The sequence below is a fragment of the Emys orbicularis genome, chromosome 1 (assembly GCF_028017835.1).
Source record: "Emys orbicularis isolate rEmyOrb1 chromosome 1, rEmyOrb1.hap1, whole genome shotgun sequence".
NCBI classification, from domain to species: Eukaryota; Metazoa; Chordata; order Testudines; family Emydidae; genus Emys; species Emys orbicularis.
In genome coordinates this window covers 99,961,501-99,979,747 of record NC_088683.1, presented here as the reverse complement: position 1 = coordinate 99,979,747, position 18,247 = coordinate 99,961,501, and the positions used below count along the sequence as shown (strand labels likewise).

Genomic DNA, 18,247 nt, shown 5'->3' with positions numbered 1-18,247 from the left:
TTGGGAGCTCCCTTAATAGATCTGGGGAACAATGGGAGCCCAGACCCTTCTCTCCTCTCCTGACCCTCCCCACCAAGTTTTTGCTCAAGGAGCAACGGGAACCTGGGGAAGCATGGGGTGACACGGGAGAGGGTATTTTTCACCCTCTAGAGACTTCTGTAGGTCCAAGGAAGAAGTTCTGGAGTTGGGATGCCTTACCTGCATGCTGCTGAACAGGCTGACAGGCAGGAATGCACATAGGCCACAAAATGCCTGATGTTTGCATCTGACCCACTCTCCCTTGCTTCTAAGAATATTTTTAGAAGCACTTAATAGAATCCAAGGCCAGAAGTGACGTAAGAACAGCCATACTGGGTCAGACCATCTAAACCAGTATCCTGTCTTCTGACAGTGGCCTGGTGTTTCAGAGGGAATGGGTAGAACACGCAGTGTGCAGAGGCGGTCAAAAAAGCAAACAGGATGTTAGGAATCATTAAAAAGGGGATAGAGAATAAGACTGAGAATATATTATTGCCCTTATATAAATCCATGGTACGCCCACATCTCGAATACTGTGTACAGATTTGGTCTCCTCACCTCAAAAAAGATATTCTAGCACTAGAAAAGGTTCAGAAAAGAGCAACTAAAATGATTAAGGGTTTAGAGAGGGTCCCATATGAGCAAAGATTAAAGAGGCTAGGACTCTTCAGTTTGGAAAAGAGAAGACTAAGGGGGGACATGATAGAGGTATATAAAATCATGAGTGATGTTGAGAAAGTGGATAAGGAAAAGTTATTTACTTATTCCCATAATACAAGAACTAGGGGTCACCAAATGAAATTAATAGGCAGCAGGTTTAAAACAAATAAAAGGAAGTTCTTCTTCACGCAGCGCACAGTCAACTTGTGGAACTCCTTACCTGAGGAGGTTGTGAAGGCTAGGACTATAACAATGTTTAAAAGGGGACTGGATAAATTCATGGTGGCTAAGTCCATAAATGGCTATTAGCCAGGATGGGTAAGGAATGCTGTCCCTAGCCTCTGTTCGTCAGAGGATGGAGATGGATGGCAGGAGAGAGATCACTTGATCATTGCCTGTTAGGTTCACTCCCTCTGGGGCACCTGGCATTGGCCACTGTCGGTAAACAGATACTGGGCTAGATGGACCTTTGGTCTGACCCAGTACGGCCTTTCTTATGTTCTTAACAGGGAATCATCAAGCGATCCATCCTCTGTCGCCCATTCACAGCTTCTGGCAAACAGAGGCTAAGGACACCATCCCTGCCCATCCTGGCAAAGAGCCATTGATGGACCTATCCTCCATGAACTTATCTAGTTCTTTCTTGAACCCTGTTATAGTCTTGGCCTTCACAACATCCTCTGGTAAAGAGTTCCACAGGTTGACTGCGCATTGTGTGAAGAAATACTTCCTTTTGTTTTAAACCTGCTGCCTATTAATTTCATTTGATGACCACTAGTTCTTGTATTATGAGGCGTAAACAACATGTCCTTATTTACTTTCTCCACACCAGTCATGATTTTATAGACCTCTATCATATTCCCCCCCACCCCCAGCATCTCTTTTCCAATCTGAAAAGTCCCAGTCTTATTAATCTTTCTTCATATGGAACTTGTTCCATACCCCTAATTATTTTTGTTGACCTTTTCTGTACCCTTCCCAATTCCAATACATCCTTTCTGAGATGGGGCGACCAGATCTGCATGCAGTATGCAAGATGTGGACATACTATGGATTTATATAGAGGCAATATATTTTTTTCTCTTATTATCTATCCCTTTGCTAATGATTCCCAACATTATGTTAGCTTTTTTGACTGCCGCTGCACACTGAGCAGATGTTTTCAGAGAACTAGCCGCAGTGACTCCAAGATCTCTTTCTTGGGTGGTAATAGCTAATTTAGACGTCATCATTTTAGATTATATGTATAGTGGGGATTATGTTTTCCAATATGCATTACTTTACATTTATCAACATTGAATTTCATCTGCCATTTTGTTGCCCAGTCACCCAGCTTTGTAAGATCCCTTTGTAACTCTTCACAGTCTGCTTTGGACTTAACTATCCTGAGGAGTTTTGTATCATCCGCAAATTTTGCCTCTTCATTGTTTACCCCTTTTTCCAGATCATTTATGAATATGTTGAACCCTGGTGGACACCATTATTTACCTCTCTCCATTCTGAAAACTGACCATTTATTCCTACCCTTTGTTTCCTACCTTTTATCCAGTTCCTGATCCATGAGAGGACCTTCCCTCTTATCCCATGAAAGCTTACTTTGAATAAGAGCCTTTGGTCAGGGACCTCGTCAAAGGCTTTCTGAAAACCTAAGTACATTATATCCACTGGATCACCCTTGTCCACATGCTTATTGATCCTCTCAAAGAATTCTAGTAGATTGGTGAAGCATGATTCCCTTTACAAAAAACATGTTGACCCTTTCCCAACAAATCGGGTTCATCTATGTGGCTCATAATTCTGTTTTTTACTATAGTTTCAACCAATTTGCCTGGTACTGAAGATAAGCTTACCGCCTGTAATTGTCAAGAGCACCTCTGGAGCCTTTTTTAAAAAGTCATGTCTCATTAGCTATCCTCCAGTCATCTGGTACAGAAGCTGATTTAAAGGATAGGTTATATACTACAGTTCTTCAATTTCACATTTGAGTTCCTTCAGAACTCTTGGGTGAATACTATCTCATACTGGTGACTTGTATTTACTGTTTAATTTATCAATTTGTTCCAAAACCTCTAATGACACATCAATCTGGGACAGTTCCTCAGATCTGTCAACTAAAAACGAACATCTCAGGTTTGGGAATCTCCCTAAGAATTAATTTAGTTTCTCCGAAATGGCCTTATCTTCCTTGAGTGCTCCTTTAGCATCTCGATTGTCCAGTGGCCCCCCACGGGTTGTTTAGCAGGCTTCCAGCTTCTGGTGTACTTACATTTTTGCTGTTATGTTTTGAGTCTTTGGCTAGCTGTTCTTAGAATTCATTTTTGACCTTCCTAATTATATTTTTACATGTCACTTGCCAGAGTTCATGCTCCTTTCTATTTTCCTCAATAGGATTTAACTTCCACTTTTTAAAGGATTTTTTTTGCCTCTAACTGCTTTTTACTTTGTTGTTTAGCCATAGTGGCACTTTTTTGGTCCTCTTACTATGTTTTTTTAATTTGGGGTACACATTTAAATTGAGCCTCTATTTTGGTGTCTTGAAAAAGTTTCCATGCAGCTTGCAGGGATTTCACTTTTGGCACCGTACCTTTTAATTTCTGTTTAACTTCCTCATTTTTGTGTAGTTCCCTTTCTGAAATTAAATGCTACCATGATGAGCTGCTTTGGTGTTCCCTCCCACATCAGGATGTTAAATTTTATTATGTTATGGTCACTATTACCAAGCAATTCAGCTATATTCACCTCTTGGACCAGATCCTGTGCTCTACTTAGGACTAAATCAAGAACTGCATCTCCTCTTATGGGTTCCAGCATTAGCTGCTCCAAGAAGCAGTTATTTAAGGTGTCAAGAAACTATCTCTGTATCCCATCCTGAGGTGCCATGTACGCAGTCAACATGGGGATAGTTGAAATCCCTCATTATTATTGGTTTCAGAGTAGCAGCCGTGTTAGTCTGTATCCGCAAAAATAACAGGAGTACTTGTGGCACCTTAGAGCATTATTATGCTCTAATAAATTTGTTAGTCTCTAAGGTGCCACAAGTACTCCTGTTATTTTTGCTCATTATTATTGAGTTTTTTATTTTTATAGCCTCTCATCTCCCTGAGCATTTCAGTCACTATCACCATCCTGGTCAGGTGGTTGATAGTAGATCCCTATTGCTATATTCTTATTAGTCAAGCATGGAATTACTATCCATAGAGATTCAGAGGAGGGATAGCTCAGTGCTTTGAGCATTGGCCTGCTAAACCCAGGGTTGTGAGTTCAATCTTTGAGGGGGCCATTTACGGATCTGGGGCAAAAATCTGTCAGGGGATTGGTTCTGCTTTGAGCAGGGGGTTGGACTAGGTGACCTCTTGAGGTCCTTCCAACCCTGATATTCTATGATTCACAGTTTGGTTCATTTACGATTTTTACTTCATTTGATTCTATACTTTCTTTCACATATAGTGCCACTCCCCCACCAGCACAACCTTCCGATATATTTTGTATCCTGGTATTACTGTGTCCCACTGGTTATTCTTGTTCCATCATTGTATTCATCCAGTCTGACCTCCTGTATAACACAGACAATAGAACTTCCCAAAATTCCTAAAGCATATCTTTTGGAAAAACTTCAACAGATCCTCCTTTAGTGTTCTGAAACATTTTTAGTCAATTTCAAAACATTCAAGTTGACAGTGGCCCTTAAATTCCACATTGCAAGAGAGACAACAAAAGTCATTAAACTTCAGCCTAAAGCTAACGAACATTTGGACTCTGATCTATGGGAGGAAATCTAGAGATACAGAACCATACAGATGGTTACTGCAGTATCCACAATACACACTCCAGAAAGGAGGAGAGCCTCAGAACATACTACAGATAATTTAAATATTTGCAACAAATTTGAAATAACACCTAGAAACTGCCCAATTAGTGGGGCAGTGCGGTTCCCCACTAAGAAAGTCCAGTTCAGTCTTAAAAAGGGGCTAATCTGTTTCTCCCCAGACCTCAGTGATATTCTGCCAGGGAGCAAGGGCGCAGGAACATGCTGCATTGTATGCAGGAATAGAATACCTCCTTACTTCAAAAATCTCAAAGCCGGCAATGTCAAGGATTCCAATGAAGGATGCCCCCTGTCTTTTGGTCTTATCCAGGGCCTTGTTGATGCGCATCACCAGCCAACGGAACATACGTTCATAAGTGGCTTTGGCCAGTGCCTCGATGGCAAAGTCAGCCTGAGTAGGAAGGAAACAAAAACAAGAGTTATATTGTAATCCAAAACTGAATAGCTCAGGAATCTGGCATATTGGAGACTCAGGTTGGAGTCAGTGGACTGACTGGCTTAGTGAATGAGTCAGTCATTTTGCAGACTCTTCCAGATGAAAAAGGAGGGACTCAGTAATGAATGGAGGACTTGTCATACTGGATCAGATTCAAAGAAGTCCCAATTCCAGCATCTTGCCTCTGGCAGGAGCCAATACCAGGTACTCCGAAGGGGAAATTCTGTCTAGTCCTCTCATAAAGGTCAATGGCTGTACCATGGTGACTTTTCAGGGTTCCATAAGGGAACCCTAGGTATTTGTGGAGTCTGGGGCTTGTTTTCTCAATGCCTCACTTCCTGGAAGGTCAAGTTCCCGCATCAGAGGCAGAGAGTTGTATATTGAAATGGGAGGGCAGTCAAGGATGATTTATAGAATCTGACTGGTATCCTTCCTTCCCATCACCCCACTTCTAAAGAGGATATTTGTATAGCACACAGAGACCACACTGAAGTGTTCATCACAGGACAAGTTGAGAAGTGAAAATACACAGACTGCAGGCCTGAGAGCCCTTTGGCAGGAGGCAGCCAGTTGCCACATATAGCCAAGATAAAGGCCTAGCATGGTCTGCTCCATTTTACAACTAAATTTCTGCACTCAGGGATGCCACAGGGCATTTGTCAACACTGAGGATGAGTATGAGCATCACTATCTTTGCACCTAATGTGTAGGAAATGCCATGTTACAGCTGACTGGCCCTTTACTGGGCTAGGGAACAGATAGCTCCATTTAATTGTTACCCCTTGGCCCCTTCCCAGCTGGGTGCATCTATAAAGGCCTGAGAGAACTCATCTGGGAGAGAGGAGCTCCAGAAGGGTAGCTGACTCCTCTAGTAGGCTCTGGAAAAGGATAACTCTCAGATAGACACCCTGGAGGGGGACTGAGGATTGTTGCAGGAGGAAAGCTGGCTTGCTCCTATGACTGGCCCTGGAAGAGGGAGCAAGCCCTGAGAATCAGAGCTCTGCAGGAGAATGGGAAAGAACTGAGCCCAGAAGGGCACAAGACCCTTTTTGTTTATGTTGCACTTGGGACTATCACCTACATGGGTTACCGGTGCCTTGCCAGGTGATGCAGAGAGATGACTGCCAGGGACTTTCCCAGGGGGAAACTGGGGCAGGGTGAACAGTGCCATGGCAGGCCACAAGGAGTTACCCCAGAGGCTGACTGGCATGTGCCAGCTTTGGATAAGACGCTGAGAGCCCTGAAGGGAATTCACTCCCTAGAGACAGCCAACTGCCATTTTCACATTTCCTTATCACAGGTCGCACAGTCAATATACATGGGAAATAAAAGCTGCCTCACTCTGCACCACCACACAACCTTCTATATATAGTAGATCACTGGAGCAAATACTAAAGCAGTTTCCACACTCTATTGCTTACATATCTCATTGCAATTATCTGAGTCAATTAAGATGCTATCTGAGGCTATGGAAGTCTTTAGTGCATATGTTAATCTTAGTGCTATGTTACTATAAGGGCTCACTTACTTCTGCAGAACACATACCTGCTCTTTAGTCTGAGCTTTCTGGACGTAGTCTCGTCCCACCTTGATACGAGGGGTTAGGATTCCCCTGGTGAAGTCGGTCACATTGATACCCAAAAGGTGGGATACTTTCTGAGCAGCTAGAAAGGAGAAGAGGAAGCAAAGATGTTCACCTTAAGATTAATGCTCCTTTTGCTTCACAGGGAAATGAGAAAAGGAGAAAGATATTCCTGGCAATCTATCCCTTAGAGAGTCAAATACCAGCAATGAATAGCTCTTAACTGAACAGGTTAATGAGACAATCAAAGAAGAGATCTAAAAACACTGGAGTGTGTTAAATTGCTTCAGGAAACACAAGAGTAAATTTTAGGTGATACTACAGGACCACTGGCCTAGTAGCACCATCAAATTAACTGCCTGCACTAGGGTTACCATATTTAAGGTTTTAAAAAAAGAGGGCACTCCACGGGGCCCTGGCCCCGCCCCTTCCCCAAAGTCCCCGCCCCAACTCCGCCCCTTCCCCAAAGTCCCCGCCCCAACTCCACCCCCTCCCCTGAGCGCCCCGCATTCCCCCTCCTCCTCCCTCCCAGCCACGCGAAAAGGGCTGCCCGAGCGCTACCGGCTTCACGGTTTGCCGGGCAGCCCCCAGACCTCCAGACCCGCTGTGCCCCCGGCCAGGGACTTCCCCTCCCAGCCTCCGGGGGCGCAGGGTCCGGAGGCATGGCGGCTGCCCGAAGCCGGTAGCGCTTGGGCAGCTCGGCTCTTACAGAGCTGAGGAGTCAGGGAGCACAGCAGCCACCGGAGCCTGCTCTAAGGTAAGCCAGGGATGCCGGAAGCTGGGAGTATTTTTCCCGGACATGTTTGGCTTTTTGGAAATTCCCCCCAGACGGGGGTTTGATTACCAAAAAGCCGGACATGTCTGGGAAAAACCAGACGTATGGTAACCCTACCTGCACCCATTTTGAGGATGCATCCAAGTAGCTGAAATATATAAAAGGAATCCCAGCTAATCAGTCTATCTGCACTGGCTGAATGGCCTCTTCAGGTAACTGTAATCAGTGTAAGAACGTTTCACATCTGATATGAGACTGTCCCCTCTCCTCTGGAGGGAAACCATTTGAAGTGGATTTGCTAAATCGTGACATAATGGTTGAAAGTATAATCCAAAGGCCATTTTTATGGTCCTCAGCAGCCTCCTATCTACTGGCCTCTTACTACAATTCATCGATTCCAAGTCCAGAATTATGATCATGTAGTCCAATGTCCCGAGTAACATCGGCCACAGAACTTCCCAAAATAATTCTTAAAATTTTCTTTTAAAAAAACAAAAAACACCACACACCACATCCCATCTTGATTTAAAAGTGGTCAGTGATGGAGAATCACCATAACCCTTGCTAAATTGTTCAAATGGTTAATTGCTCTATTAAATTATGCCTTCAGCCATTGGATTATATTGTACCATTCTTGCTAGTTTGAAGAACCCATTATTAAATATTTGTTCACCAGGTAGTTACTTACAGACAGTAATCAAGTCACCCGTTAACCTTATCTTTGTTAAGCTAAATAGACTGAGCTCCTTGAATCTATTGCTCTAATGCATGTTTTCTAATCCTTTAAATTATTCTCCTGGCTCTTCTCTGAACCCTCTCCAATTTATCAACATCCTCCTTGAATTGTACAGTATTCCAGTAGTGGTTGCAAATACAGAGGTAAAATAACCTCCCTACTCCTACTCTAGATTCCCATTTATGCATCCTAGGATCACATTAGCCCTTTTGGCCATGGCATCACACTGGGAACTCATGTTCAGCTGATTATTTACCACGCACACCAAATCTTGTTCAAAGTCACTGTTTCCCAGGATAGAGCCCCCCCACCTGTAAGTACGGCCTGCATTCTTTGGTTTACCAATCCAGATTGCTCTATCAGTGAAATGTCTGCATTATTTACCACTCCCTTAATTTTGGGGTCACATGCAAACTATCAGTGATGATTGTGTGTTTTCTTCTAAGTCATTGACAAAAGTTTTAAGTACTGTGGAGTCAAGAACAGATCCCTGTGGGACACCACTAGAAAATGCACCCACTTGTACCCTTTTTAAATGGGGCAATGGAGAGAAGTCTCCCAAGCATGCACCAACAGGGTGCTAATTACACCTATTTAGAGAGAACACTTAGCTAAGGTAAATGTATCATTTATCCATCACCGATCTGCCCACTCAAGCCTTATCAAGCAGTATTTTAACTGAAACAGACTACTGAAGGGATATTTCCTTAAATCCTTTGAGCAAGGCACATGATTTAGGCTGAGAATAGGTTTTATAGGTGTTCTCATACGTCTGACCACAGCTGAACACACTCAGGTCACATGGCAATAGTATAACAGTTTCAACTAGTTACCATGTTCACTTCCTGTCCAACACCACAAGAACACTGCCACATTCCTGCCCAAAGGTGGCTGCAGTTCAGCACTGAATAAAATTATTTGTACATTTATGTTTTGTTAAAGAACTTGGGCTCCTTTGGAAAGCACAGAACTTTATAAAATATGATCCCTTATCCCATGCTCTTGTAGGAAGAAGTATTGGTTGTTTTTGTGGGATTGGTTACCTGTATTGTCTGGCATAGAGGCTTGGTCTGTGTTGCGCTCTTTCTTGAAGACTATGTTGCCAAGCTGAAGAACACCCGAGATCACTCTCAGCAGACCTTTTATAGAGCAAAGGAAGGTCAGATTTAGAAAATTAAAATTGCATATTAGCAATACATGTAAGGAAGGTATGAACAGCATGCACAGACTTTTTTCCTGTTCACCTCAGGCATCAGATTAAGAGGATGAAAGTTTCCATTGTGTAACAGTAATCATTGAAAGGGCAAAGCCACGCCAGTATTAGGGTGTGAGCCAGTTAAGGTTGGGCAGATCTTTGTTCTTTTCATCCAGCACACTTTCACCTCCCTGGCACAAGTGTTATAAAGTCTCCATTTGTTGGAACATATGTAGCGTGGCAGACTGCAGGTATCAGGATATCCACTGAAGCACCTGTACCACTGCAGACAACATACTGAAGCACCCCCCTTAGCCCTTTCAAGAATCAGCATCAGATGCTAGAACAGAGAGGGAGAATTTTCAATACTGAATATTGAAAAAAGTGTTGATCTGATGCCATCTTCATCTCAAGTCTCACTGAACAGCAAGTCTGTTAGTAGCTAACTATTTATACCACTAACTGGTCACTCTACTTCCTCTTCAAGTGGTCTCCCCCTCTACCTACTATAGCACTAGCTAGTTTACAGGATCTCTGGCCCACATGTCCACAGTGAACAAAGCCTCCACAGATATTTCAGGACCGGCAGGAAAGAAGCACACATGCACCCATTGACATGACATGAAATCTGACAGCCCAATGACTGGATCTGGAGACCTGGCTTTCAAACAGAAAGCTTATTTTTATATTGTCTCATCTAAAAAGATGGTTAGAGTGTTTAGACTTTGGATTCAAACCAAATAAATGTACTGTTCAACCAGCTGCCATATGTATGTTTCTCATAAGCCTAAAAGAACATTTAACATATTTCACACCCGGAACAGAGAGGAAATGGCATTCCATGCATCTCTGCAAATGAGCTATTGGAACCACTTCCATTTGCCAGTAAAGATGTGCCCTTCAGCATAATTTAAAAAGCGGACATCAGGTCTCTTTGGCCACACATTAGGTTGCCAAATCCCTAACTAGACCTCAATGCAGAGATGTCTTTTCACCCACACATTGGTTCCAGCCTCCTTGACTGATTCAGGAACTGGAGGAGGACTTAGTCGAAGATGAACAAAGGATACTAAATTGAGATGTTTGACACTCTAGAGAGAAGACAAAAATAACTGAGTTTTGGCCAGTCTTAGAAAGTAGATGAAGGAAACGGTACCTTAGAAAGGCCTATCACTATGGTATCTAGATGTTGGACAATATTACTTTCTGGTTAGCAAGCTGTGCAGTAAGCTGGAGAGAGGTACATTGCTTTGTGCCACTGTTCACAACTAAGCGACTCCAATCATTGGTGGAGTAGATACCCCTATGGCTATGGGCCCAAGTTGAGAAATCTAGAGTGAACAAATGTCTTGCAGTACATCCCATAGAAGGCCAAGTCTTGCCTCTGGCAGACTGCAGAGTAGAGGAAATTCTAGAGATAACACCATGAAAGGCACCCACGTGAGAACCGAATGAGGACTTTACAGGTAAGCACTATGTATAGCACTCCAACAGATTGGGAACAAGCCTGGGACATGGCAGTTTGTGTACAGTGACCTGCTGCATTCTGCATTAGCTGAAGCTATGCTGGTGAATTTTGAGATGGGCCACTCCCATACAACCACCAGCCAGCTTGCTTCTCAGATACCACTAATTGACTTGTGTAATTGGTATACTAGAGGCTGCCTTCCCCTCATGTGTTTTGAATATGTTCAGACTGTTCCATTCTTTTTAATCCTTTCCCATGCATTTCCAAGCCCTTCATAGGATCCATACCTATCTGCTCATCATCTGGGATGCTCATGATTTTCATTGCCTCCAGGGTCTCCTGAAACATATCCTTGTCTTGCTGACCCGGGATCGTAACATGCCCATTTGAAAGGAATCTGTACTTGTTGTAAGGCTCCAACAGCAGATCAGCTTAAGGGGGAGGAAAGGACAAGGAATTATTGTAGCCTTCATTATAGGTAACAAGCTAGCATTCTTTTAGGCAGTTGCAAATGTATGCTTTCCCAGATCTACCAAAATGAATTACCTCCTTTGTACAAGCTTCTAAGAAAGTCAGTTATAACCACCTGAAGTCTTGATTTTAACGATTTCATTTGCCAGTTCCAGCTTCTTTAAAAAACACTTCCAACCATCTCCCCCCGACCCCGCCAAACCATCAGCACAGAAGTCAAGAATACCCAGCAGAGACAAAAACAAGACAGCTTTTGTTTTTCTGGCCTCTTTTACTAAAGCAGCAGTCCCCAAACTTTGGCAGGTCATGCCCCCCTTACCTCTGTGCATGCCCCTCCTGCCACTGGGCTGCAGCTCGGGGGGACAGGGCCACAGACAGGGCTAAGGGGGCTGAGGCTGGAGCCACAGCTGGGGGTGAGTCTTGGGCCGGGAAGGGAGCTGTGGCCAGGGGTCAAGGCTGGGCTGGAAGCGGAGCCGCAGCCTGGCTGTGGTGGGGGCCGGCAGCTGGGGGCCTTGCCCCCAGCCTCGGCCCAGGAATGTAGCCACGGCCAATGGCCGGGGCCAGCGCGGGGCTGGGAGCAGAGCTGTGCCGGGGTTGGGGATGGGGTCCAGGTGCAGGGCTGGGAGCCGGGGATGCGACTGGAGGCAGGACCGGAGCAGAGTGGGGGCAGGGAGGGGCTGGCTGGCATTCCCTCCCCACCCCTGTGGGGGGCAGGGCTGGCCTGGGCCCCACTGCACCCCCCCCCGGGGGGGCAGACCCCATACTTTGGGGACCTCTGCACTAAAGACTCAGGGTTCAGGTTTTCAGAGGTATTCAGGAGCCTAAAGATGCATATAGGTGCCTAGTGAGATTTTCAAAAGCACCTAAGCAGGTTAGGTGCCTGATTACCTTTGAAGATCTGTCCCTTAGTTCTTTTCCTGTCCCCAGCAAGTAAAAAAAACAGTCTTGCTGGGTGAACCAGGGTTTATGTTTAGATCAGTTGTCTTATGTTTTTCTTGTAGCAGCATTTCTGTAGTTACAAATCAGAATGCTCTTCTGCCCAGACTATTTTTTCTTTCCTCCATCCTATCCCCCTGGCACACTGCCAAAGCAGCCCCAGTGATTCTTGGATCCTACTTCCATTAGAAGCAGAGACTGCCCTGCAACTGCGTCCAGTTTCAGGTATCCTGTTTGTTTCAAATCAGTTATGGAGGTCATCACGCAGCTCTAGGAACAGTATGTTCTGCCATTAATGCTGTGCAGATGGTTATGAAGTGAGTTTTCTCCCTGCCCCCCACCTCTCCAGTCTGTCTGCCCTCTCCCACAGTGGCGGCGTGAGTTTAAACTGCTTACTTAACAGGAAGGTTAGATTGAGATCTTGAGGTGTTACCCTAACAGAGTACAGGCACACCTAGTGCTGCATAGGTGCCAAATGTTATTCTGTATTTTGTTAATTGCCAAGTTTACAATAAGATCGTTCCTGCCCTGAAGAACTTGCACTGTATTAGACAAGACTAAACATGGGACGGGACAATAGTTCACGTAAGGAAGGGTGTGGAGACATCATTGGCAGGGGTACCAATGCAGGAAGGGAAAAAAGTTAAGGAGATGGTTAAAAGGAGAGGTCTTGGTCAGCAAACAGTGGGAGGCAGTTCCAGGCTTTGGAAGAGGGGAAATAATAGGGCCTAGACTGCAAGTGTTTGGAACCATTTGGCAGTTAGGGGAAAGGGACCCTAGTTACAGCACAAGGTACTCACTCTTCAGGTGCTCCCCTGCCCCAGACAACAGGTAGTAGAAGATATGGAAGGTTCGCTCGTCTTTGGCTTGACGGATTGCACGTGATTTCTCCAAGAGATCTTTACAGAGTAAAGGAACAGCAGAGAGACTAACAAGTAACTTCCCATTCCACTCATCTGAGGAAAGAGGTTCTATTTGGTGTCAGTGCCCTTCGAGTTGGTTGGCGTGACAGGCAGCTTAGTGCTCTGCATTGCCCTTTCAAAGCTTTGGGTAGTGCCATAGGCCGACAGCAACCCACCCTTCAACAACCTCAGTGGCTGATTAAGTTTAAGATGCACTTCTGGACTCCTGAGTTAATCCTCATTCCAAGGGTAGGACCAGGATGCAAGACTGAGTTGTGAATAAAAGGGAGGAAAGACATTTGCCACATTCCTCATTTCCCCGGGTTAAAACATGAAAGGGTCATGGAATCCAAAGTCTACTCAGCATGTCACAGCTTAAAATGCCACTTCTATCCCATAACATTAGAATTATTTCATCCAGAAGGGATTCTTGCTATAACCCCAACATAGGTTCTGAAATGCTGTACCATTTAAATAAGAGATTCCTTTTTTCACTTGCAGACGAAACTAGCGATCTTAACAGGGATCTCTCTAGCCTAAGACGACAGGTGTTGACAGAAGTCTAGGGATCCCTCTGACTTCATTGCTGTTGAGGTGGCAGACACTATTTGGCTGTATATAGGTAGATAGTTAGATATGCATGTTTCCATTCCCCACACCCTGTAAATTATTTCTATTAAGTGGCTCCGTGCAAAGGATACAAGTCTCAATATTGGCTCCCACAATGTAGCCATTGACATCAAAGTTGATTCTGATGAATTTGCCCTGAGAAAGAGATTAGCAGAAATATTACTGTTATCTTATGCTATCACAGCTAGAGCAAAATGGTAGAGGACCCAAATAATTACCAGCCAAGACAAGTTTTAAACAGACCACAAGCCCAGCCAGCTCACAACACTCACTGATTATGGAACAGTTTAACATCCTTGACACCATAAATTACTCCTATGAGAGAAAAGGGGCCATCAAATTACATGGTTTCAGATTGCCTAGGCATCAGGAAACATGTTAAGTTTCACTCTGAAGTGGATCCCCTCCACCTCAGTTCTAGGTGCCATAAGTAGAGATAGCATTCTAGACTGACCACCACGACAGCTCAGCCCCTCTTCAACCATTTACACTTCAATTTGGTTTCAAGTGTAGCTTCCCCATCCCTTAGAAGCTTTCTACTGCCCTCCAGAATTAATGCAATATGGGTCACTAATCTCTCCTTGGGAGAAAAATGAATTTGATAGACAAACAATGGCACAGGGAGTCCTGGCAAAGGTTCAACATCTTGCATTCCAGGTACTCAATCCCATCAGTACTTTGTGGATAATTCACTGACAAGTGAAAACTGTGTCCCAATTTCACTCAAGAGAAGCAAGTTACAGAAAAGAACATCCCAGGACTGCATATCAGGCACAAAAGTAAAGCAAGACTCCCACAACTCATTCAACTAGTGGCTTCTCCCTCTGGAACACTGGGGACACCAGAATTCATGCAGGACAACAATACTCACAAATCTCGAGGAGTTGTCATTCTTCACTGTCTTGGCATTTCCAAAAGCCTCCAGGATAGGGTTAGCCTGAAGCAACTGCCTCTCAAGCTCTCCCTAGACAGAAAACCAAAAGTGGATGAAGACAGCAGCTTTTAACACCTTAACCTAGAGGATCCAGGTTTCATCTCACATCAGCTTAGCATCTATGTAGAGAAGCCATATTAGATCTTTGGAGATATTAAACATTTTAGGGTACCACTGATTCTTCTTTTGGCAAGACTGAGTTCATTTCAGTATGAAGAAATATTTTCTCCTCCCCAACCAGTCAGCATCAGTGCAATACTCCCCTCTTCTGGGGGCAATGAGAAAGGAATGTTCTTCCCCCAGATCACATCCACAACCCAGCAGCATCCTGCCTCCCAGGCGGAAAAATAAAACAAACCTGGCTTTCAGGTGGGAGGGAGCCCTGGATTCTGCACAGGATGACCTCACCAGTAATAGATGATCAGAATACAAATCAGTTTGTGAGGTTTGGGGACAATAATCTTTGCTTGCACTGGGGCTCTCATCTCTACACAGACCATCAAAGCCTCCTCTGCGGGGATGCAACAAAAGGCAACTACTGGTATTTGAGTCAAACTGTTTTATCCGCTGTCTTCCACTTCCACACACTCCTCCTCCCCATAGGTAACAGTTCTGGGGTGGAGAGACCAGCCAGAATTGCTGTCCCTACTAAGTGCTCAATCTCTGGAGCATATACACGTTTTCCAGAAGTCTGTAAGTGGTTACTTGAACTGACTGTTCCTTCTCTGCGCTGGAAGTAGGGAGTCCCATGTATTTCAAAATTAGCCATATGCAAAAAACACGCCATCCCACATACTGAAATTGACAACTGGGTTAAGGTTTCTCTTTTTAGTAGTGGAGAGTAAGCCTTCAGGACTTCCTGATGCATGGGAATAGAGCCCAACGTTTTTGCCCATGAATGCTGATCCCAGAAGTCAGATTGCAGAGGGTGTGTTTACATGACAAAATACTTTTACGGCTCCTTTCATTCTCAAAGTGCATTTATAAACATTAGTCAATCCTCATGTTGCCTCTAGGTGTGGATAAAATAAATATTAGCCCCATTAGTGATGGTAAAAATGAGGCAGAGATATGAAGTGACTTGCCCAAGGTTAAAACCTGGAATTAGAACCCTGGCATTTCTACTCCTTAGTGCTGCGTTCAGGTCACAACTCTCCTTCACAAGCCTAAAGTCAACCATTTCTATTAGTCTGCAGAGTTACACACAGAAGAGACAGCCACAATTAAGTTTTTATGCACTTTGTCACAAGTGCGTATAAGATGTTTAGTTACAGGAAGGAACAGGCTGGGACAGCAGCCATCCATCCCATAAGGTCACACTTGGCTGTGCTAAGAAGAAAACCTCAAAACTTGCTATAAAAAGTCTGTCAGTAATTTTGCATTTCTCCTGTTATTCTGACACACGTGTGAGCTGCAACACCCACGCCTACTCTCCAACAGTTTCCATCCTGTCTGAGTGATCCTGCAGTGAAGTCCTAATCCTGTTTGTGACTGCAATCTGTTACTATGGAAATGAGTGATGTCACAAATTCAACATTACAACTTCACTGCAGGACCAAGGGAAAAGATCAAAAGACTATTTAGAAGAAAACAGCAGTTAGACTTTGGCATTAAATAGATTTAATTATTCAGCTAAAAAAAAAAAAAACCAAACCGGCAAGGCCAAATTTAGCTACACAAGAACTGGAAAGTGACAGTTGAGTCTCACAGCAACGTGTGCATTGTGGGCAAGTTAATTCCTTCATGTTTTTTAACCTCGGGAATGAAGGGTGCAATTAGTGACACATAGAAGTTGGTGGAGTCAGAAGCAAGGAGAAGGGGCGGGCTAGGAGAGTGGGCTCTAACGGATAAGGAGACCCACAGTAGTAGTAGGCATGTAGCATGTCAGCTGCCTGTAAGCAGATCACAATGGTAAGTGGGGGCTGGGGGGGGGGGGGCGTGGGGTGAGAGGAAGAGGGAAAGGCTAAAGTGAATCAAATCAGAGACCAATCATGGGAACCAGCTTGGTAGAGTGTTGCAATGCAGCAGGAATACCAAATCCTTTGCAGAAGCAAATTCTCAGTATGCTACTATAATGCTGCATCTGATTAAAAGGTTAATGTTACCATGAAAGCATTAGCTCCTTTCCTCACTGATGTATAAACATGTAACTTGAACATTGCCTTAGTGTTAGTTTTAAGCAGAAAAAAAAAAGTGTGCTTTTGATGTTGGTATTTAAGTAGCCCATGTAGGGTTTCAGGTCATACCTCATAGGAGGAAGCAGCATTCACACCTCTGCAGCCATTGTTTGACTGAAGACTGTTTTTGCATGGCTCATTAGCAAGGTAGAAGCAGCAGCATGCTGAGGACTATCTTTCCAAGAGGAAAAACTTTTTTTAAGCTACGAAACCTTACAATTCGCAGAATTCAGCAGGAACTGCTGAGATCCTGTAATTAAGACTGCTGAGATCCTGTAAATTGCCAACCTTTCTGTACCTGTAGTTGCAGGTCCTGAGCCGATTTTTAAACAATTTAAAAAAGATTCTGTATGCATTTGAGATGGATACAACATCCCCCTCCCTCCCATGCAAACTGTTGCAGTACCAGCTTCTAGGTCTGCTAGCCCACAGTGGGAATGTGCAGCTGGGCCCTTAGCACCCCCTCTCTCCATGATTTCATATTAGTTTAAGTTACCAACGTCTTTGATGCCCACTGAAAACTCAGAATTCCTCCTCATATACTCCCAACGTCTAAGAGATTCTTTCCAAAGGAGGAGCCATATGCCAAAAATAGCAAGCTTGCCAGTCCCATGTTTAAAAATAAAAATCATGAGGCAAGCCCCCAAAGATCAGGAGATTAACTTAAAAATCATTCAATTTAAAAAATAAGTTTTGGTTTCTTTTTATTTTCTTTCTGGTTTTTGAGCCTTTATGGTTCACGATTGCAAGCTTTTCTCTACAGCCATGAGAGCTACAAACTTCCTTTAAAAATAAGACGAGAGATTTTCAAGAAACAGAATTCCAGCAGCTGGAGCTTTAAGAAAACAGCACCAGGCACCACATCACTCACAATAAAAACTGCCGGAGTTGCAACATGGCATTTGCATTTCTGATTGCAAAAAGTTATAATTTTAGTTTTGAAAATAGTACTCTACTCTCCTATGATTCGAGACAGGTGAAGTGAGGTAGACAGCAAACATGGAAAGCTTCAACCACAACTCACCTGCCCCATTCCCCAATACACAATTTGATTAAGTGAAAACAGAGATTTTAATGGAATGCTGTATGCCCTAAATGCAGCCTCACCTTGCCTAGTAGTACTTACCACCATAAATGCAGTGAATTATTTTTGGGGAAAAAATCACCTAAAACATTAATCATTGCTTTAGAATCCTTGCAAGTCAACAGAAATCAGTGGAAGGGGTGTCCCCCTCCCCACCCCCCACTGCAGCTGAGAGAAGGGCTTTAGAAAACCTGTTTTTGTTTGAAAAAGTAGGAAAGCAGAGACTTGAGTTGTAAATTTAATCTCTTGAGCAAAAGATATCAGAAATGCAAAAGGCTCTAGGCTACCAAATGTAACACCATTACTGTACTGCACTGCCAATGCAGGAGACCAAGAGTCATGCTCCATCCTCAATCTAATGGTGCCAGCAGCGGGGCCTAATCTAGTGGCCTTGGGGGTTAGCACAAGCAGAGTTTG

At 44.0% G+C, this 18,247-nt stretch overlaps 1 protein-coding gene across 1 annotated transcript in view; it reads right to left on the bottom strand.

Annotated features, from left to right (window-relative positions):
• The window catches only part of MYH9 (myosin heavy chain 9), a 95,861-nt gene that overhangs the window by 29,698 nt on the left and 47,916 nt on the right, over positions 1–18,247 (bottom strand). The window contains exons 6-13 of the mRNA XM_065415046.1: positions 17,243–17,260; positions 14,507–14,599; positions 13,707–13,770; positions 12,904–13,002; positions 10,984–11,127; positions 9,077–9,172; positions 6,486–6,604; positions 4,743–4,895 (exon numbers count right to left, since the gene is read on the bottom strand). Of these exons, the coding sequence (XP_065271118.1) occupies positions 4,743–4,895; positions 6,486–6,604; positions 9,077–9,172; positions 10,984–11,127; positions 12,904–13,002; positions 13,707–13,770; positions 14,507–14,599; positions 17,243–17,260 (786 nt within the window). The remainder of the gene's footprint in view (positions 1–4,742; positions 4,896–6,485; positions 6,605–9,076; positions 9,173–10,983; positions 11,128–12,903; positions 13,003–13,706; positions 13,771–14,506; positions 14,600–17,242; positions 17,261–18,247) is intronic.